We start from the raw sequence: 22,521 nt of genomic DNA, 5'->3' as shown, positions 1-22,521 counted from the left end.
TTTTTTATGTCAGTTTGGTTTTATTGGTTTATAAAAAATCACGTTAATTTTTGAATTTGTAATTAGTTTCAGAAACAAATATATTTTTTTTATTATTATTATTTTGTTTTTTTTTTATTTGGTTACGTACGTACCGACATACGGATAGTTTTTAATATTATAAAAATGTCTTCCATATAAATATGACAATACAATTTTGCTAGTAATGTAGATTTTAATATAACAAATAGTTATTAATATAGAATGCTGACAATATATAGTATTTCGCTTAACTTTAACTGATCATTTATTTTTATCTATGAAAACCTTCTTAAAACTACCTTATATAACAGATAGCGGGCAGCAGCGTGCTCTCTGCTACTTCTACCATCTATTACGACCATCAACCCTTGAGCGTTTTTGGGGGCGTCCATAGATTACATGAGTTGTTTTTTTTTCAATTTTCTGTTCCTCTCTCTTTCGAGCGAATTACTGAATGATCTTAATCGTGTTACGACTACCTACGCTTAAGATTAAGTCTTAAGCATGTACAATTTGGAATAAATGAACCAAAATAGTATTTTTTATTTTTGTTTCAATCAGGAAAAAAAACTGCGAGATATTTGTCGAGGCCCACCCTCTCTCCAACGTAGGATTAGATGAGATTTGACTCGACCCCCTCCCCGCCCCTTAAACATCTCACGTATTTTATGAACGCCCCCTTTCAAACACTGGTTTTTCCAGGATAGGCATAAAGCAGGCAGATGGCGTGAAATGAAAAAACGCCCCTCCTACACGAGTTATAATAAAAAATTTAAGGTTAGGCAGAGCTTTTGTGCATATATATATAATGCACGCCACTGCCAGTCTGGTGATTATGGACACACCCTCCCGTTGGGAGAGATCGTTAATCCAGCTGTGGACTTTTATAGTATAATGACGGTTATCGGTATGCCAGTAATTTATAATATCAACTGTGTGGGTGTCCTCATTTTGCACTGTGGAACGCCTTTTGCTTATAATACAATTTTTAAGGTTAGGCAGAGCTTTTGTGCATATATAAGATGCACGCCACGATGCCAGTGGAGTAATTATAGGCAATCCTTCACGACGGGAGAGGTATTTAGTCCAGCTATGGGCTGTTATAGGCTATTGATGATTATCTGGTATGCCTGTAATTTATAATATCAAATGTGTGGGTGACAACATTTAGCCCTGTGGAACGCCTTTGGCTTAGAGCAGAAACCTTCGACAGCTATTTTAATGCTGGACCTATTAAGAAAGCTGGCAAGTCGAAGACCTACGCAGAGCAGTAGCTAGCAGTTTCTTAACAAATATTCATTGTGAATTCAACATCTGAGTGTGCTCCAGTTTCGAAGCGAAACGTGCCTATAGAGTACATTGCGGAAGATCTGTTTGGTGTGGAGTATGAAGATTGAAGAAATTATAAATTGCACCATATGTATAGATTCTCCTGCTTTTCGCGTAGTATAGTAAATTAAGCTTAATTCTCGCAGTGTGCTACAAACTATCTGCCCTTTATTTATTTATTTATTACTACTACCTACTGATAAATACAAGAACAATTTATATGAGAATACACAAAACAGAGCAAATACAATAAATGAGCGAAATAGTAAGAACCGACCAAGAATGTCGGAGGAAAAAAGGAAGGAACACAAAAAAAAATACAAGAATAAGAGGCACTGAGTCAGTGAGCAATCGCTTGTATGTTGTACCTATTTAAAAAGGTAAATTAGTTATAACACGTTGGCGAAGACAAGCTTACACGATATTGCACCAATTCACAGTGGTAGAGTCACTACAAACAGTCATACTTGACGTTTGAAAAGTGCTTATAAAGTAGGCCTAACGGACAATATACATACTTTACCTGGGAAGGTTTTATTTCGATATTTTTATAGATAAAAGTTCAATTAAATTGAAATTTAAACATTAAGTTATGCTCAGTTTAAAAAAGTTTGTATATGCATAATTTGATTTTTAATTTAACCTCACATTTATCTGCAAATTAATTGAAATAAATACAACAGGAGTAAGAACATACAGAAATTGTCAACAATGCGAGGTCTATCATAATTTATAATAAACTACCGATAATCATTAGGGAAGAAAACTATGATATCCATTTTAAGAGGAAAATCAAAGAATGGTTATTACAGAAATGTTTCTACTATATCCAAGAATTTATAGAGGAAGAAACTTTATAGACCTCAAAATGCATTTTCTCATCAATTGTATATTGTAAGAGTAGATAGGAAAAAATAAATATACACTAATATTATGTTAAAAAAATTAAATAATCGCCTTTTTAAACGGTTTTATTTAGCTCACCCCGTTTGTTTTATTTATTATTCTTGGGTCAAATTTAGTAATTCAAATTTCACCCTCTTCCTGTCAACCGATTAATCTGAAATTTTGTATACACTTTGGATTTTGGTGACAATACAATTATGTTTGTTCATCTATCTATATATATATAATGAAAATGGTCTTCGTTTGAGGCTCAATCACGCCTAAACCACTGATCGTATCGACATGAAACTACCACCATTCGATGCGAAATTTTTCCTAGATGGTTTATGGCTATCTATTTTTTGAATTCCAACATTCCTTCATTTTTTTATTGCTGTTTTACTTTTATGAACATTTATCCCGCTAATAAAAACAAAAGATAAGCATTTTCTCTTGATTCTTTTGTTTTCATGGATTTCAACAGAGTGTATTAAACGGATTATGGTTTTTTACATTCAGCTAAGAATCTACTCACGGTAGTGGAGAACGGCTGGACCAATTGGGCTTTTTTTTATCTTCAGAATTGTCAGGAGAAAGTTTTGTATGTAAGAAAATTTTAAAAAAGCCCGATAAAAAGTTAAAAATTTCGATGATAATCGAAAAATTCCCATCTATATAGTCACTCACCACGAAATCTCGGCAACCATAAGACTTAGAAACGTGAAACTTGGTAGGAATGTTACTTTTGCTATGTAGAGGTCAGCTATGAATAGATTTTAAGAAATTTATTCCCCAAAGGGGATTGCGGGGGCGTTAACAATGAACAATTCCCGTTTTTAAACTATAGCTCCTATAGACTTCAAATTTGGTAGGAATCTTCTGTAAGAGGTGTAGAAATAGGCTATGAACGAATTTTACGATAGCTCACCCCACAGGGGGTTGCGGGGGTGGGTATTAACAATTAATATTTTTAATTTTCCAGCTAAAGCTCCTACAAGCTCCAAATTTTGTAGGAATTTTCTATAAGTGATGTAAAAATGATTTATGAACAAATTTTACGATATCCCACCCCAAAGAAGATTGCGGGGGCGTTAACAATGAAAATTTTCAATTTCCAAGCGATAGCTCCTATAGACTCCAAATTTAGTGAGAGTGTTCTATATGTAATATAAAAATGATCTTCGAGCGGATTTTACAATGAATCACCTCCAATAAGGTTCGCGGGGGTGGGTGTTAACAATAAAAAATTTCAATTTCGAAATATAGCTTCTAAAAATTCTAAATATGGTGGGAATCTTTTATTATTCACATAAAGAACATCTCAAAATGGATTTCAATAAAGTCTACTTCCGACAGGAATTGCGGGGGTGGGTAGTTATCATTATAAATTCAAGATGGCCGCCGCTACAAAATGGCGGATAATTTATTTTTTATTAATCCCATCAATATGGGTATCAAATGAAAGGGCTCAACAAGCAGAATACAATATACTATAAAAAATTGAAATCCAAGATGGCGGCCGCTACAAAATGGCGTATAACGTAGGTTTTATCGATCCCATCAATATGGGTATCAAATGAAAGTGCGCAACCAGTATAATACAATGTACTATAAAAAATTAAAATCCAAGATGGCGGCCTCTACAAAATGGCAGATAACTTAGGTTTTATCAATCCCATCAACATGGGTATCAAATGAAAGGTCTCAACAAGTAGAATACAATTTACTATGCAAAATTGAACTCTAAGATGGCCGCCGCTACCAAATGGCTGATAACAATTTTTTATCAATCCCACCAATATGGGTATCAAATAAAAGGGCTTGACAAGAAGAATACAGAGCACTATACAACCTCAATATTTAAAATGGGCGCAGCCACCAATTGGCGTATAATAATAAGAGTTAAATTTAGAAATTGAATCTGTAATTTAGGTATCTGATTAATCCAGCCTGAATCCACCACCCAAGTCAAGATTTTGTATCGTGTTGAGGACTGTGTGGCGTTAGGGTGGCTAAAATAAACTAACGGGCAAGAAACCTTGCAATAATGAAGCACTAAATGAATTAAACAGAATGCGAAATAAAAACTAAAAACTAGAAAATAAAAATAGGTAAAAAAACTTTTTAAGTTAAACGGTTTTATGTTAAACATACATTGCAATGTTTAAGATAAATGTACTAGAAACCAAAAAATAATAAAATAGATACAGTCGTGGGAATTATAAACATATGCATAGACTAGACTAAAATAAAACCGTGGGGCACGTCAATTGTCTACAATCGTTGATTAAAATGTTTGTTTTGTAATGTTACACTATAATTAGGCAGTTGTTCAAACGACAACGATGGACGTGTGATAAGTAGGGCTAGAATGTGGAAACAAGCTAGCAAGCTCGATTATAAGCGAGTTTTCATAGTGGTGAGCGAGTAGTACTTTTATCATATGTTTTGTCGATTAAAGACAAACTACGAGCAGTGAAACGATTCCTCGCCAGCCAGCAGTGTGAATGTCCAACGATAAACTAGTTGAAACATCTCTTTTATTTACATGGAGTGTATAACTATTGGAATTTCCATGAGCAAGAAAATAGTAAGTAATTTCCTCACCGTCTGCGGGCCAACTGCCTATTTTAACGACGAATTAAACGATTCTTCTATCGCACATTAAGTCGATAATTTGTAGACAATTGACGTGCCCCACGGATTTATTTTAGTCTAGTCTATGCATATGTTTACAATTCCCACGACTGTATCTATTATATTATTTTTTGGTTTTTAGTACATTTATCTTAAACATTGCAATGTATGTTTAACATAAAACCGTTTAACTTAAAAAGTTTTTTTACCTATTTTTATTTCAATTGATTTTCATGACATATAACAGTAATTGTTAACACAATAATTAATGACTAAACTTTTGGCTGAGCAATTATTTAATATTATAATAGGTTTATTAACTTTATATCTTTAATAGGAAGTAATAATTCTGACATCTGATAAATATATTTCTACTAACACTAATTAGAATCCCAAAAAAGATATCGTGTGGGTATTTGTAATAATTATAAATGTCAAACTGTTTCTTATTGCGCCCTGACAGGGCCCCATGACTATGTTAACGTATGGATGCAAGTAAATAAATAAATAAGATGGACAAGAATTCAGTGGATTCCCTCTCTGTGGAATGTGGTCTGATGGAGCACGGAGCTCGGGTCTCCTCAGAATCAGAAGAATGACTCAGAGTCAGAATGAGAAGGGCTTATGCCGTAGGTAAGTACATCACGCTGGCCAAGTGCGGAGTGCAATCTCGATTCATTCTTTTTACCGAGGAGTCTTCAAATGAATTCGCTAAAGGGTGACCCAGGTTATCTCGTATCTCGTGCGAGATCATGGCTGCAGATTGTTTTAATTAAAATAACTACCCACTAAACGGTAAAAGTCGCCTCAATTTTAGACCTCGCATCGTGAAGCAAATTAATTTATTGGAGGGTTCCGTTACCGAACCGCTTCACCAGATTACTAAGACTAGTAGCCGTTCGTCTTTTTAGGCCTTAAATTGTCGTACGGGTGGGACGTCAGCCAGTGCGCCTACCACAGATTAAAGATACACAATTTGCCAAAGACAGAGCCAAGGTCCCATGCTGTTGTACTGAACCGCCATGCATAAAATGCCGGTTTAGTTTCGTAGCTAGCCATAGCCCGCCGTTTTCTTGAAAAGGAAACAAAACTATTTCGTTGCACCTGTTTTGTTTTCATTTTGGTATCCTGTACACTTTATAGACTTAATTGTTCGGAGAAACCAAATTTTAATACGTAGGTAATGGATCATAGGAGGGCACAAATGTTCGTGGTTCAGCTCCATAGTTTTTAATAATCGCGGGAAGCGATCCAGCTTTAAGTATCAAATACTTGTTTCAAATGTTATTTATAAAAACATAAAATATAGATGTGTTACATTTTAAATTTCGCGTAGGTATCTCAAAAAACTGTTTAGTGAACTACGTCACATCAAAAGATTAACTTGACGATTAATCGACGCTAAAAGCTTCTGGTGAAGTACCTAATACCCACAAGTAAGATAAGTTATTGTGTCCGTCATTTTTATTTTATCATGTGAATGGTATCGAAACTTAATACATTATTTAAATAATAGATAAGTATATGACGCAGTTTACATACTTCTTCACTAGCAATAGACTAGTGAGAAATTCCAGTTTGCAGAAAGAGCCACGCACGGGGTTCGGAACAATGTGAAGGAATCTGAGGTCTGACATCACACACATTCTGTTCACTTATTATCTGTTACTTTTATTTTTCAGAATAATTTCTGTTACTTAAATTCATACCATCATTCATATGTAACTTAGGTAGGTAATTATTACTTATTAATAAAATAACTAAATAACAATAATTACAAGATAAAAGTAACTTTATCCTTTTTTAGTATGGAAAATTAGATAACGTTATATTTGGTCCATTGGTTTGGAGAAAATTTCGTTAAAGATTTATTCTCGGGTAAATATTGTATGGAACCACTTACGCGACGAAAAAATCGGTTGTCTGTAACGTCGGTTTACGGACGATAGTTGAACGTGACAACGCCATAAGTAAATACTGATGGAATGGTTGCATTTTTCAAAAGAAAATTTTAATTTTATTTGTTTGATAGATATTTTGTATGGATATAGAGAAGTAGGTAAATGGAAATCACAATTGAATTGATCAAGTTACACTTATTTGTACGCATAAATACAATTATGTAAATTTTTTATCACAATTGACACCACATTCACTTTTCACTGCACTACATACTTGACTAAAACATGTAAATGTATTATTGTATAGCAGCTGTCCACGCGGACGCATCGCTCACTCAAGCAGGAGAGACAGATGTCGAACGCGGAGGCCGATTGTGCTTCTTTGTCGCTCGTTCCACGCTCTCGCTTGCACTTCAAGCCTTAAATGGAACGCCTCAAAGAGAGGTAACGCCGCATGAGTCATGTTTTTTCGTGTGTGCAGCTGGCGCCATAGTTGACGTTGTCACGTCAAAATATATTTGCATTAAGTACTCAGCTGCCTTATTAAGGAGGATTGTAAATTGTTTGTTAACTATGTAACAGCACCTATGCGTCGACCCCAGTTTACGCGGGCGAGACCGCGAGTCAAAGCTACTTGCATCTAAATAAACAACATCGCTCTATATACCTACCTATACAATGAAATTCGGACAATTTTGACTAATTAATGGTTAATATATTCTTCTTTTTTAGCATAAATATGTAGGACCTACCTTTATGTTTATCGTGTTATTTCATGACAGGCCTACTTATTTAAATATCCTATAAATAAAACATAAAACTAGTAGAGATAAATCCCACGCAGAGGCAGATATAAATACCTGCGTCCGGGTCAAATTTTATATTAACTTCCTGCTCTAGTAACATTAAAATAGCAAGATCGTTAACTACCTAACATTTAGCAAATGCCATGAAAAATTTAAAGCAACATATTATGTAACACAATCTCCACCAGCGATGGCGTAACATAAACGAATCTGTAATAAAATTGATCAAATTCTCATAGAATGTGTAATATCAATATAGATGCACGCATCTACAACATTATATCATCGAGTATCCTTAAAATGTGACACTTGTGCAGTAAAATTAGATTCAAGGAAAAAAAACCCATAACGGAATTTAAAAAAAAAATGTGTACGTGTTATATATAGGTCCATAGGATGTTGCTTGCGATTTCATCTGCGTTATATACGGTTTTTTAATAATTGCTACGGGCTCGATTGTTTTCCGGGGATTAAAAGTATCCTCCAGAATACAAGCTTTCTCGCCACGATTGGTTTAGCTGTGCAGCCGTGGTAAAATAGTGTCCTATGTCCATTTCAAGGATTTTAATATACGTGCTAAACTTAATTATGATCAGAGCAGTAATTGGGTAAAACGTAACGCAAAAAATAAACATAGATCTCCCGTTTCTTATTTTAGTAGGTATTAATTTAACTTAAATATCGAAAGTGACTAAATGTCCCTTTGATATAAGAATAAAGAAAACTTCTATTTATTTATTTATTCATACAGAGTAAAACCGAAATTGATCGATTTTATGGCAAACTATGGGCAAACTAGTATTTGACGTATTAAGTTATTTTAATATGACGTTACGGCTTTAAAGAAGTCTGCCTTGAAAACATGCAGAGCAAAATCATTTAGGTGACGTGACGCGTTTCTGTGAAAAAATAACTAAAACTGGTTAAGTGCATGCGAAGGGTTCCGTACTAAGTTGCAGTGTGATACACTACGTAGTATTAACAATAGTTAAGATCGAGCTAAAATCACCAAAAAATCACGTTTCTTGTATCATCATAAAAAACGTGTTTTTTTGCCCTAATTTTTTTTTTCTTATCAAAAAAATAGTGATAAACTACTAAGACATCGGGAGGTATCTCTGCATCATTCGAGTCCATGTAGGACTGAGGTGCATCAATAATGCAGTCGTATTTATTTCAAAATACCCACCAACTCAATGTCATGAATATCAAAAGTTTAATTATTTACCCACTTTATAAATTTACCGTAACAATAGGCTGACGGACAGCGGAAGCGGATACGGATCCCTAAAAACATGTGATTTTTTTACAAATAAAATATAATCTAACTTCTGCATTGAACCAGTTTTAGCACGAATATTATACCTTTAAGGTGGTGCCTGTGGTCGTTTTTAATTTAGTGGATTGTGGATTACTCATAGTGGTACGCGTTTCTTGAAGTTTCGTGTTTTTTTATCCGTTCGCAGTGGTTTGTTCACGCTTAGACCAAGACATAAATGATTTTACCTTTGATGCTCTCCTGGCGAGCAACGATCTCAACGACACCATTTTTAACGTTTCGTTAAAATGGTGTCGGCAGCCCTAACCATTTAGCCACTCACGCGTGGTTAGTGTGTCCGTAAACCATCCATGAAGCAAAAACCTGGGTACAATTTAAAAAAGGAATTTTAAATAATGGAAGTTTAAAGCGTTTTTTATGTTTTTATTTTCGATGTCTAATTGCGATTATTAGTTAAGCACGTTTTAATATTTCTTAAAGTAAATCCTGCCTAACAACTACCATCATTATGTTAATTGTCCAAATACCTTGAGGTGGCTGTTTGTAATATTATAAATTACTTTTTTAATCGACTTATCTTAATTAGCTATGTAAGTGGCTTACGTAAAATAGGAGATAACTGCTTATTTATAAAGTTAAGTGGAGACTTGTGTTTTTAGGATATTAGTAGAAACTCTGTATAAAAAGTAACGTTTGTGCCTAATTTCAAGCAAAAGTAATTCACTATTTTATAAATTTGTGTGCGCTGCGTGTTCCTAAGCATTTCGACTGCAAACGTAACCTAGTTTTATTTATTAAGAAAAAAGTGTAATTATTACGTCAATAAATATGGATAACGAAACGTTTTGTGATAACAGTGAAATATTTTTGGAAAAAGTAAGTAGATTTGTGAATATAAAAATAAATAAAGTAAATAAAAAAATAAATAAATAAATATCTCAATTTGAATAATGAACTAAAACTAAAATTCCCACCATATCTATACTTATAATAAAACTGTAACTGGAAAATTTCTGTACATTTAATATATTTTGAATTTTTTTACCGGGGCATGCTTTGTAATCGATACTGAGACAAAACAGATTTATATTTAATTTTTGTCTGTCTGTCCGGGCATCACGTAAAAACAACTGAACGGATTTCAATAAAATTCGGTATACTTGTAGCTAATATTCTGGGTCAACATATAGAATTTGCATTCCGATAAACAATAAGTTTCCTCCGGGAAATGGGATGAATTTTTTTATAATTTTTTTTTTACAAATTTGAACCGATTTTAATTTTGAAAGTGTACTATCAAACATGTATTGTCTAATTTTTATGAAGATCTGATAAATATTGTCGGAGATAAAGGACATAACTCTTCGCTAATAACAGCAAGTAGCAAGGCATAAAATTCAAAAAAAAATTTTCAAAATTCAAAATTCAAAATTCATTTATTTCAAGTAGGCAAGCACTTTTGAAACGTCAAGTCTGTCCGTGTGTAGTGGTGGTAGAGTACCACCGGTTCGGAAGGCAGATTCTACCGAGAAGAAGCCGGCAAGAAACTCAGCAGTTGCTCTTTTCCAACATCAAAAATTTACATTTTATATTTTTACATATGGGACAACGATCGAATGCATGCGTACCATCCTACTAATATTATAAATGCGAAGTTTGTGAGGATGGATGTATGTATGTATGTACCAACTAAAGTAATGACAACTTACTAACTCAGTATACCGACCACGTAAAATAATAGTAGGTACATATCTAGCCACGATGATTATGATGTTAGGATCAGATCTATTCTAGCTTCTCGATTGACTCATACGCAAACGAAGTCGCGTGGGTCCGCTAGTTGTTAAATATAACTAATAAACTTACACATAGTATAGAATTATTAATCAGTCAAATATATTTTTTTGTACTGGAGAAATATATTTTATAAATAATGTTTGGCTTTGAATTCAATTGAATAATATGCGTGTTGACATTTTGTACGGGTAAAATATGTGATTGACCGATTCCATTTTTATATGCTGAAAGCCATTCCATTTTTATTAGCGAAAGTAGGAGAATCCCGACGGTGTAATTTATAATTTCTTCAATCCTACCACTCCACACGAAACAGATCCTCGGCATTGCACTCTCTGCGCACTTTTGCCTCCGACAAAGGAACATCCTCATGAAATAATTGTTTTACAATGAATAATTTAATCGTTGAACAATTCCATTGTAAATCATGGAATGCAAAATAACGCCTGCATCTATCCAAGATTCCATTTCAGTTTCCATTTCAGACGGCAGTCAAAAAATACAGAGGCAATTATATATATGCTGCCTCTGTATTTTTTTTATAAATTTTATACGTACTGCTATTTTAGCACTATAGATATGACGATATGGGTGTTCTTGCCTCGAGATGACCACAATCATCCAAATCTCTCCTCCTTTTGTCTTCAAAACTGCTGGTAATCTAATGGACTAAAATTTTATGTCGGCAAAATTGTATACCCATGAGACTCAAAGCGCATACGAGAACACATTGGCAAGAGTAGAAAAGGACAGTTGGCTGATGGTAAGTGCGACAAAATTGCTTCTTAACAGAAAAAAAACACTTCGCAGAGCATGCAAGGACCACAGTGCCGCTACAAATGTTAAGCCCCCAGGTTAGCCATAGCCATTCTGCTTGGCGGCAGAAAAAAGCATAACCCTATCAAAAGTTATTTGGTCTTCGTTTTCAGGAGCTGTTGGCTCCGTACACCCACTTGCTGAAAGTACGCGGCAAGCAGCTGCGAGTGAAGATTCCACTCGCCTTCAACCACTGGCTGCGGTTGTCAGAGGGCAAGCTGCGAGAAATCGTGGATACCGTCAACATGCTACATGTTGGAAGTTTGCTGTAAGTAACTCATGAGCCCCTAGTACCTAATTTATACTTTAATAGCTGAGAAAGGTATCGGGGAAGCGGATTATGATTTTTTTCTTGTGTTAGCGTTAACTGGGTTGATTGACCGTTCGTGTTCGACGTTTTGCTATAAAATCAGATACCTAATTCGCTGAAATGTTTGATTAAGTTGATTGATACGCATAGTTGGTAATTTGTAGAACGTTCTTTTTAAAATGCAAGAAACCGAAATACTTAAAGAGCATCTTCTTCTTATTTTTCCTTGGCCTGTCTCCGTACTTAGTTAGCTGGTCCGTTGTACATAGAGCCCTTGGTACGACTGGTCCCCTCCAGCCAGCTGGGCTCACTCCAGAAGCTTAGCAGGTCAACCAGGTCGCCAAGTGCTTCAGGTAGTGATGCAGAGGAGCCAAGGTATGCTGCGAATTGTTTTGCTACTCCGTTGCATTGGAGCATTACGAGTATCGGTGTTTCATCTGCCGCCATGCTTTTTTTTTAATGATTAATAATCGATGGATCAAGCCAAGCTGGAAGTGGTAAGTGGAAAACCATTGCCTATAAACAGAGCAACACTCGAGCAGAAATAAGCTAGGTGGTAGTACTTCTCCGGACGAGCTCTGTCACAAAAAAATCTACTATTGCTTGCTCTGCGCAGGGGACTATTGGCTATACCTGGAATAAAAAGTGGGCAGTAACCTATTACCTATAATAAGAGAGCATTTACTGATACATAATTGAGGTCTTATCTGTTACATCATTTCAGTTTCGTTAGAGCAAATAATTTGGGACCAATATCTCGAACCGCTCTTTAAACAGATTCCTGCACGAGTACATGGAGTCTTAGAAACATAAAAATAATGCATGTCAGTGCGCCACAACTACTGTTGAATGCTGCGTCGTACACAACCGGTCAATCAACCCAGTCAACGCTTACACAATGAAACTGCTCATTGCTGATTCATCATCATTATCACTTTAACCGATTGTTGCTAAGCGTGTTTGAGAAAAATAGACTTGAACACTGTCATAATATTACATACTTTTTATGTTAAAGGATCGACGACATTCAAGATAACTCCACTGTTCGACGGGGTCTACCATCAGCTCATTGCGTATATGGTCTACCGCTCACAATCAATACATCGGTTCACGTTACTAACCTTGTTTTGAAACGAGTTTTGAAATTAGGTCCTAAGGTATTTTTTGTAGCTAATGTCTTTATATCAATACTATTATATAGTAACGCTAAAGAGTTTTTATTTTGTTATTTTGAACGCGTTAATCTCTAGAACTATCAGCAGGTTAGGTTATATAAAATACCCTGATCGGTTTTTACGCGACAACGTAACGGAACGCTCAATCGCCTGGCGGCCTGTATTTGTCCGTAGGCTGTTAAGTAACCACGGCCGAAGCCTACCAGTTACCACCAGACCAGACCGGAGAAATTTCAGAAATTATAACTTCCCAAATTGCTGCATCCCCTGCTGAGAATCGAACCAGGTTCCACAGTGCTAGCTGAGGTCGTGAAAAGCTCCCTATCGATGTTATACTTCTTGTAGGCTAGCCAAATAGTTCAAAAACCTGTTAATGGTTCTTCTTCATAAAAGATTGCAATTAAAGTTATTAAGAAAAAAATATATAGCATTTAGTTTTTTGTTAAATAATTCAAAAACTATTAATATTTAAGAAAAAAGATCCCTTGATAGAGGGAAATTTCCATGGAAAATAAACTCCCAGAACTGTATGCTTATTTTTTTTTTATTTTATTAAACGCTGAAAATATTTCTCCGCGCAGCCGTTACGATATTAAGCAACGCCTCTTGTGACGTAGTATGTCACATAAAATTACTTTGTGATAGTATTAAGCAATAATTAAAAAATTTGATAATATTATAGTGTCATCAGAATACTTGAAAGAATAATATGAAGCCATATTCCCTAACAGTTTAGCCAGTTACCATTCTGGACATTTTCACTTCACTTACAACCTGGTTAGATTGCAGTTAAGGGCTAACTTGTAGTTGAATACAAAAAATACAATACACACTTTTTTGCCAGTTCTCCGTATTTTGTTTCAGGCAACAGAACTGTACACTGATATTTTCTTAGAAGTGATCCGGGGCCAGGGCATTGACATTTATTGGAGGGACAATTTCATCTGCCCGACGGAAGAGGAATATAAAAATATGGTCAAGCAAAGTAAGACGCATAGAATTAAACCTCAATTTATTTTATGTAACGTTCATTTAAACCAAACGTGTGACCCGTGCCACGGGTAGGGCTCTGAATCGGCTTAAATATTAAACGATTTTTAAGAACCCGTTTTTTTCATCATCGTCATCATCTTCATCAATTCAACCTGCGGAAGTCCACCGCAGAACCTAAGAAGCGGTTTTTATTTATTTATAGAAAGCAATAATGGGGTCTAAGTTAGGGCGCTTTTGTCTAGAAAATACCTATTCATTCTTGCCTTGAAGGCATTCATTTTGTACTTGTAGGAAACACCAATGCCGATAGAGCGTTCCAAACCTTAGCGGTACGTATCAGAAACGTAGATAAAAAGCGCTTCGTTCGTATAAGGATGCCACCGTCCACGGCGTCGCGTCTCACTGTTTTGTGGTAGAATCTTGACGGAGGAACAAGTTTATGAAGTTCCTGAGACACTCGCCATATATCCTGCAAAAATCCGATAGACAGGCAACATTACGCCGGTGTTGTAAGCTGAGAATTTTCTTGATCCAACGGCCATCGCACCTTTGACATACATGTCCTGCCCATTGCCAATCAATCAATCAATCTATTTAAATTTTTCTTGAATATGGTACATATAACATGTTTACATAGGTTTTAATTAATTTTTATAATTGACACATATCCTGCCAAGATTGGCGTCCAAATTTGTCGTTATTTGCCATTTCAAATTACTGTTAGCTTGCGCTATGTCAGTGAAGGTCCCGTCGTTTCTGATCTTATCCTTCAGGGAAACTCCCAACATAGCCCTCTCCATAGCATGTCGAGTGACGTAGATCAGACCATTCTTAAGCGTCCATATTTCAGCGCCATAACTGAGGGCCTTGGAGAGTCCCTGTATCGAAATTAATGAAGGGGAAAGATTTCATACAAACAAGACAAAAATTCTTGCATTTAATTAAAATAAATATTTAATGATTGCAAGTTAAAATTTAACTTACATAACAAACAAAGAAAAAGAAGATAACTACAAAAATTTGTCACTATCATGCAGGATGTACTTATTATAGGTTTTTTTTTTGTTTTGCAGAAACTGGTCACATGTTCTTGATGGCAGTACGCCTGTGTGAACAGTTCAGCGAATATGAACACGATTTGCGCGAACTGGTATTACAGATGGGCCTCTACTTCCAGATAAGGGACGACTACTGCAACCTTACGCAACAGGAAGTAAGTAGTTTATAGTTATTATTGACTTCTTAACGATTCTTTGAACTTTTCAGTTCATAATCTTTTATAGCCACACACATATAAATACTTAAAACGTTTCAATAAACTTGAACTCATATCAAGAATATTTTCTATCTAATATGTTGTGAAATATCTATGTTATGAAATTTTTATATCTATATCTATATACAACGTGTAAATGAAAACTGTAATAATACTTCACAGGCTTTAGTGATACATTATGTACTGCCTTTGAGACTTATCTGTGAAACTGAAAACCTAAAAGTTTTAGAGTAAATCACTGCCATAGTTTTTACTATAAGAAATCAGAAACAGTCCTAACATCACATGCACAATTAAAATCATGTGACTCCTCACACTTTATTACACGTCGCGCACGTGTTGGACTGTTATCTTCAATAGGATTGCCATAACTAGAATCTTTGTTCTGGGCATGGTAGGATACAACGAGCTTAGGGTAAGGAGAGAGCTTACACTCGTAACGTATGTTTTTAGAGTACTGAGGGGACAAATATGTAATGCTGATGTGTTACGCCTGGTAAGCCTGCGTGCGCCCGGCCGGTATGTTTAGCGGAGTCACCGGCCATCGCTGCTGGCGGTGCCGAACGGGGGCACCAAGCTACTGAAGGAGGCGCCACTGACGCGCGCACTCCGTACACTCAATGTGATAGCCGAGAAGACGGATTTATTTTGTTGCACTCTGAGTGAACTCACAAATATAGCGATTTGGAGTCTATCATATACACTATAGTTCTTCTTCTTCTTCTTCTTCTGGGCAGTTTCCGCACGTAAGCGCTTCGCTTGTTGTACGTGAAATTTCCCATTGTTGCCCAGGTTGCTGAGGACTTCTGGGATAGTGGCTGGTGATCCCAGGTAGATCTCGCGTTGCTCTGTCACGCCCGTGCACTCCAGCATCACGTGCGTAGGTGTTTCTCCATGCATGCTCTGCAAAGAGGGCTGTCGGTGACACCTATAATGGAAAGATGTCTGTTTAAGGAGCTATGTCCTGTTATGAGTCCCACCACCTTCCTAAGTTTGCTTCTATCCAGGCGGAGTAGTTTGTTAGTTAGATGTTGGTTTAGGTTAGGGAAAGCTATTTTGGTTTGTTTACAATCTTTTGCATTGGCCCAAAGTTGGGAATACACTATAGTTATATATATTATTAAAATTTACATAACATGCTCAGTGTTGTGCACTTGGTTTCTTACCGGGGTATGCATACAGCAGGAAAATTGCATAAAACGGCAAAAATCCTCCTGTTCTACGAGATATATATCCATTTTAGGGTATGCAGTGCTTTTGTGCATGTATGAAGTGCACGCCACTGAACATGCTGCATTGTATTAGGATAACTTTTTCCTGTAATGACAAAAATGTAAGATGGGAATAAATAAATAAATAAATAAGTAAGCACTTAGAATGTGTTTAATTCGTTTGTATGGAAAAATAAATATGCTTCTTTTAATTCAATATTTTTACACGTTGATTCCTTATGAAATATACTTATGCATGCTTCAACATTAGATCATAATTCGGTTACACGTTGTATATATGTTTATGAGTATCATAATAATTATAATATTGGATATTTTTCACTTGCAGGCGCTAGAAGAGTGGCCGGGTTTAGAAGATAAACAGGTATTTCTGTTACATTCCTATAAACTTTGGTCAGTAATCAACATAACACAGTGTTTTAACTACAATCTTAACACTATTATGAGAAGGGTTTTACGCCGTAGTCCACAACGCTGACTCGGTGCCAATTATTAGTCTTCACACGCTCTTAAAAACATAATAGAATACTCAAAGGCATGCAAGTTACCTCACGATGATTTCCTTGATCGTTAAAGCAAGTGATATTTAATTGTTTAAAACGCACATAATATTGCAAGGTTAGAGGAGCTGGGATTCGAATTCAGAGACCCGAAAGTGAAGCCGAAGTCCTAACCACTATCACCGCTTGTTATTTCCTTCTAAGTAAATATATTTTTAAGGTAAACAAGGTGGACAGTTTCTGTGAAGACATTACGGAGGGAAAGTTCAGTTTGCCCATCATACATGCGATGAAGACTTCGGAAGGCAAAGAGATATTGAGTATCCTTTTTTAAACCAAACCAAAACCAAAGGTGCAGACGTAAAGCGTAAAACATATTAATTTTGGAACTAAACGAGGGTATTTTAGCAGGGTACAGTATCAGTGAAAGTGAAAAACTTTTGGCTTTGCAACTTTTGGATCATTGTTGTGATAAATCAATTTTGGTACAAAGCATACAATTAAAAACAAACATAGCGCTCATTCAGTCATTATTGCATGCAGTGCATTGTGTCCAAAAACAGTGTAATCGGCCCGCGTACATGTCACTTCACACCCGCGGAATGTTGCTAGCTCACAAACTTTTTCCCATTTTCACATTTTCTTAGTATAAGTATTTCAAAAGGAATCACCCTGTCAAATATTAAATCAAAAGAAGCATATTTAGTTTTCCATACAAAATAATTCAAAACATTCTAAGTGTTTACTTATGACAACCCTATGGAAGATAAAAGATGGAAACGCGCATAGTACCTACGCTACGCGACGCGTACCTAATAAAGTGACAAGAGTCACATGATTGCATGTGATGTTAGTGATTTCTTTCAGTAAAAACTATGGCAGTGGTTTACTAAAAAAACTATTAGGTTTTCGGTTTCCAGATAATTCTCAGAGACAGTACATAATATACCTCTAAAGCTTGTGAATTATTATTTCTGTTTTGTTTTACATGTTGTATATAGATAAAAATAATTAAATCCCTTATGTTAGTCGCTAAAATGCGAGAGTAAAGTGCAAATAAGTATATCAAGGGTTATCTTAATATATATAAATCTCCTGTCACGATGTTTGTCCGCGATGGACGCCTAAACTACTTAACCGATTTTAAATTAAATTGGCACACCGTGAGCAGTCTTGTCCAACTTAAGAGATAGGATAGCATAGATCTTTAATTATAGTCGCAATTTTATTTTATTGCAAATTATTTGTCTATAATTAATTGACAGTCACATTTTATATATATATATATATATATATATGTATATATACTACTTTACTCATTTAAGGCTTAGCGATACTGAATACTATAAAAACCAAATCAAACGCAGACGAAGTCGCGGGCAACAGCTAGTATATTATATATTTATATTTTCTTATATATATTGTATATTTTCTTTACCCTCTTATTAATTAACCTGGTAAATGTAACATTGGAATAGCTACGCAGTGTTCGTTCTGATATTTAACAGTGGTGTCAGTTGAAGTGTGACAAAACACTGCATAACTTCTTATTGCGACTTTATGCCACGTTTATTAACAAGGGAGTTAAGGTTTAAATCCCGCTGGAACGGTACCCAAGTGCTCTTCCGACATAAAAAGCGTCCATTCTCGTCAATATCAGTGGAGCAGTTGAGCTGAACAGTAACAAACAAACGACGCCGTTGTAGGCTAGGCGAAAAAGTCAACTTATTTAGTTAAGATGCGTTTTGCTAAACTTTTCTTTGTTATTGGCCAAAAAATTAATAAAAACACACTAACAAATATGGACGTATGGATTTATTATATTATGGACAGGGTCGCCCTTGGAGGCAAGTTGAGAAAAAAGTCAACAAAAGTAAACATTTTGTTTGTTATAAATTATCATAATTCGCTTCAACGTCAATAAAAAAATAAGATTCTGAACTTTACAAAGGTATTTTGAGGCAGCGGACTCAAGACGTACAGTTGAAGAAGTATTGCGTGTCTTTATTGGAAAAAGCCGGTAGCTTGAAGTACACACGTAACGTTCTTTCGGAGCTGGATCGATCTGCAAGAGCCGAGGTATTTATAGTTTAAATTAATAAGCGTCATCATTATCACCGTTATCTTCATCATCACATTATTCATCATCATCTTCAACCCATTACCAGCCCACTACACCCACGTATCTCCTCCTCCGTCCGGTATTCAGCCATCCTCACCCACCCACTCACCCACCCAACTCACACTCTTTATGTCGTCGGTACGTTGTACTGAAGGGCGTCTCACCATACGCTTGCTTGCCATATAAATCCATTACCGGCCCATTACAGGGCACGGTTCCCCTCCCACAATGAGAAGAGGTTAAGGCCGTCGTCCACCACGCTGGGCCAGTGCGAATTGATGGACTCAACACACCTTTGAGAACATTATTAAGCGTCCTGGTTTCTACCACCGTTGAAACAAGTGGTATTTTAATTGCTTGAAACGCTCATAAATTACAAAAGTATGTGTATGATGGGATTCGAACTTGGCCCCTTGCAAGTGAAGCCAAAGTCCTAACCCCTAGGCAGTAGCGTGCACAGGGTTTTTGACCAGGGTATGCATAAAGAAGGAAAATGGCATAAAATGGAAGAATCCTTCCCCTTTATGAGTAATACAAAATTTTTAGGGTATGCAGTGCTTTTGTGCATGTATGAAGTGCACGCCACTGCCCCTAGGCTATCACCTCTGTGCTATGTGAAGCTGACATTAATAAGCGTTTATCATCATCATCGTCATCATCGTCAACATTATTAAGTGATCTGCCTTCTGCGGAACGGAGAACAGCTGACTTCCACTTCCGCCCCGCTTCCCTTTAGGATGTATCACCTCAACACTGAAAGACAACATTGCTTGCCACTTTGACTTGCTACCGATCTTTACGTCTATCACAATCGGCAGCGAGAGTGAATCTGAGCCTACCTTCATAATTGTCATCATCTTCACTTTGACTTAATGATAACCACTGGTTAACATAGGTATTTTGTTGGGAGGTCAAATTCCACGGTCCTGGGCCGCTTGTTTTCAATGGCTCCCTGTGATTCATTTGATGTCGTCTGTCCACCTCGTGAAGGCCTTAACAACGTTGCGTTTACCGGTGCGGGGTCACCATTACAGCACCTCAGTATTCCGAGATATTTTCCCCGCCCATTGCCAATTCAGCTTCGCGATTTGTTGAGCTATTTCGGTAACTCTTGTTCTTCTACTGATCCTCTTCATTTTTGGTTTTATCACGTAGAGATACTTCTAACATAGCGCTCTCCATCGCCCGCTAAGTTACTCTGGGCCTTACTAAAATATACTAAAATTGTATTTTTCAGGTCGCTCGTCTTGGTGGTAATCCGGCCATGGAGGCAGTGCTGGATGAGCTTTTGACTTGGAAATATTAACACATTAAGTAACTTTAATATCTACTATTGCAAAAAATTTAATCTTGCTCCCATGCCGCGTAACTGAGATTTAATGTACATTAAGAAATATTCGAGAATTGTATGGAAATACCGCGTAAGTGACTAAGTGAACGAACTTTTTCAAATATTAATTCTATAATTATAAGCGTAGAATGAGGCCAAACTCCAATAAAAAATAAGAATCTGCGAATTTAAATCCTCGAGTCTGAAATAATTATAATGTTGCGGGTTCTAAATTATGTATTTTATATTCTATACAATTGAAAGTAAAAATCCTTTAATAAAGAATAATGTTTAAGAGACAAAAAAAACTTAATTTATGTTAAGATTAATTTATATAGAGTAAACATTTTTCGCTCTGTTGGTAGAATTTAACAAAGTGTACTTACAATGTTAGTTACGCGGTATGCTAACATTAACGAACATGTTATTTATTTATTTTATATGAAGTAAAATATTTTTGTTAATCTTAATTAATTTATTTATTTTTATTGCGACATTTTGGAGCATTTCACTTATTTTTTGGATGACACGAAATAAAGTTTGTTAACTCTGTTTACTTTTCTTGTTTATAACTATTATTGAATGTGGTCCCTACCACGCAACGGCCTAAAATGTTATCTCCTCCCATTTTAATCCGTATCATCAACACGGATGTTAATAAAATCCAAATATACCTGCAATGAAAATCGAAATAACAGGTAGGTGTGTGTGTAAAAAAAAACGAGGGAAAACTCAATCAATCATTGATTTAAATCTATAGATGCGCCCTTTCATAGTAAAAAAATGGCATACATTGTTTTTTTTTGCAGTTTGTTTCATTGGCCTTCGGTCAGGTCAGGTAAGGTCCACCTTCGTTTTATCCCTTAGCAGGGAATATAATTGGGGGATATAATTTTTATCTCTTGCCTATGCTAGCAGTGGGTAAAAGTGAAGGAGTAGATTAAATTCCCGGGGAGAAAAACGTCTTCTGCCCATTTTAGCCTTGCTGGGTATATATTTCTCCAAGAGAAAGAGACAAAATGTTTATCTTTTCCCCACAGAATTAAGAACATGCAGAAACCGTGTACACAACCTATATTAAGGCATCAAAACTACTCCACTTTAGAGTTTAGTAGTGTTTCTTTTCGCTTAGTCACTTCATTCCATTTAGCAGTTGACAGTTAAATTTTACCTCTAATGTTCGTAACGTTTACCATTAAGGGGTTAAATAAGAAAAAGTTGGTGAGGTAGCAACTATACGCGGGTCTGTAACGAGACGTGCGCCGGGCATTTTCACTGTTTTTGGCCACAGCATGCAATAAAAGCTGAATGAGGATTCTTTCACTTTAATAATAATAATAACACACATAATTTACAAAACGCAATATCCGAAATATTTTCTAAATATACAGACCTTAAAGATGAGATAACGCGCATGTGGCGGCTTAATGAAGTTAACATAGTTCCCATAGTATTATCCACTACAGGTGTCATTCCCAAACAACTTCACAAGTCACTTTTTTTACTCAATTTACCGGAAATCACCTACATTTCTCACCCAAAAGCTGTAATCCCGAACACTTGCGGAATAGACCGTAAATTCTTACAGGCTAGTGAAGAGCCCTCACATGGAACTGGTGAATCCACACACAATCACAATAATGTCCAAACACAACCTTCTACACAGACACTTTCCACACACTATCGTGTTGTGTCGTGTCGTGTGTATACGGATTGTGTTCTTTTTGTAACACGATCCTACACACATACAAGCCCACAACCTTAGTAATTAAGTGAATTCATTATTAAGAAATAAAATAATGTTTTTTTTATGCTGGATGTGCACTTGGTTTAGGTCCGTGCCCACCTGAAATACCAGCTGTTAGCTGAGACACTAAAGTGTACACAGATAATAATAATAATAATAATTTAATTTTTAGTTGGTAACTATGACCCTTCTACACATGTAATACATCAAAAAACTAAACTAAATCAAAAAACTTACATGAAATATATATAATATATAATATAGCTGTTGCCCGCGACTTCGTCTGTGTTTGATTTTTTTTTTGATGTGGCATTAAATTTAGTTGTAGATCTAAAAAAAAATTAAGTATTCAGTATCGCTAAGCC

The 22,521-nt window shown here is 35.8% G+C and overlaps 1 protein-coding gene across 4 annotated transcripts; it reads left to right on the top strand.

The window, feature by feature from the left end:
- The first annotated feature begins 8,850 nt into the window (after positions 1-8,850).
- On the top strand, positions 8,851-20,860 carry LOC120626153 (geranylgeranyl pyrophosphate synthase-like). 4 transcript variants are annotated; one of them, XM_039893481.1, is made up of 10 exons: positions 8,851-9,002; positions 9,619-9,734; positions 11,585-11,739; positions 12,797-12,938; positions 13,821-13,941; positions 15,023-15,162; positions 16,786-16,821; positions 17,178-17,277; positions 18,909-19,036; positions 20,317-20,860. In XM_039893481.1, exons 2-10 carry the CDS (start codon positions 9,687-9,689, stop codon positions 20,383-20,385), a joined length of 939 nt encoding a protein of 312 aa, XP_039749415.1. In that variant the 5' UTR covers positions 8,851-9,002; positions 9,619-9,686; the 3' UTR covers positions 20,386-20,860. The 4 variants fall into 4 exon arrangements, with proteins under 4 accessions (XP_039749415.1, XP_039749414.1, XP_039749413.1 ...); XM_039893480.1 differs by lacking the exon at positions 8,851-9,002 and adding an exon at positions 9,009-9,391 and having other exon boundaries at positions 9,518-9,734; XM_039893479.1 differs by lacking the exon at positions 8,851-9,002 and having other exon boundaries at positions 9,009-9,734.
- The last annotated feature ends 1,661 nt before the right edge of the window (positions 20,861-22,521 follow it).

This window comes from Pararge aegeria, chromosome 9, assembly GCF_905163445.1.
Source record: "Pararge aegeria chromosome 9, ilParAegt1.1, whole genome shotgun sequence".
NCBI classification, from domain to species: Eukaryota; Metazoa; Arthropoda; class Insecta; order Lepidoptera; family Nymphalidae; genus Pararge; species Pararge aegeria.
Note: the sequence above shows the minus strand (reverse complement) of the source record. Positions and strands in the feature narration are given on the sequence as shown.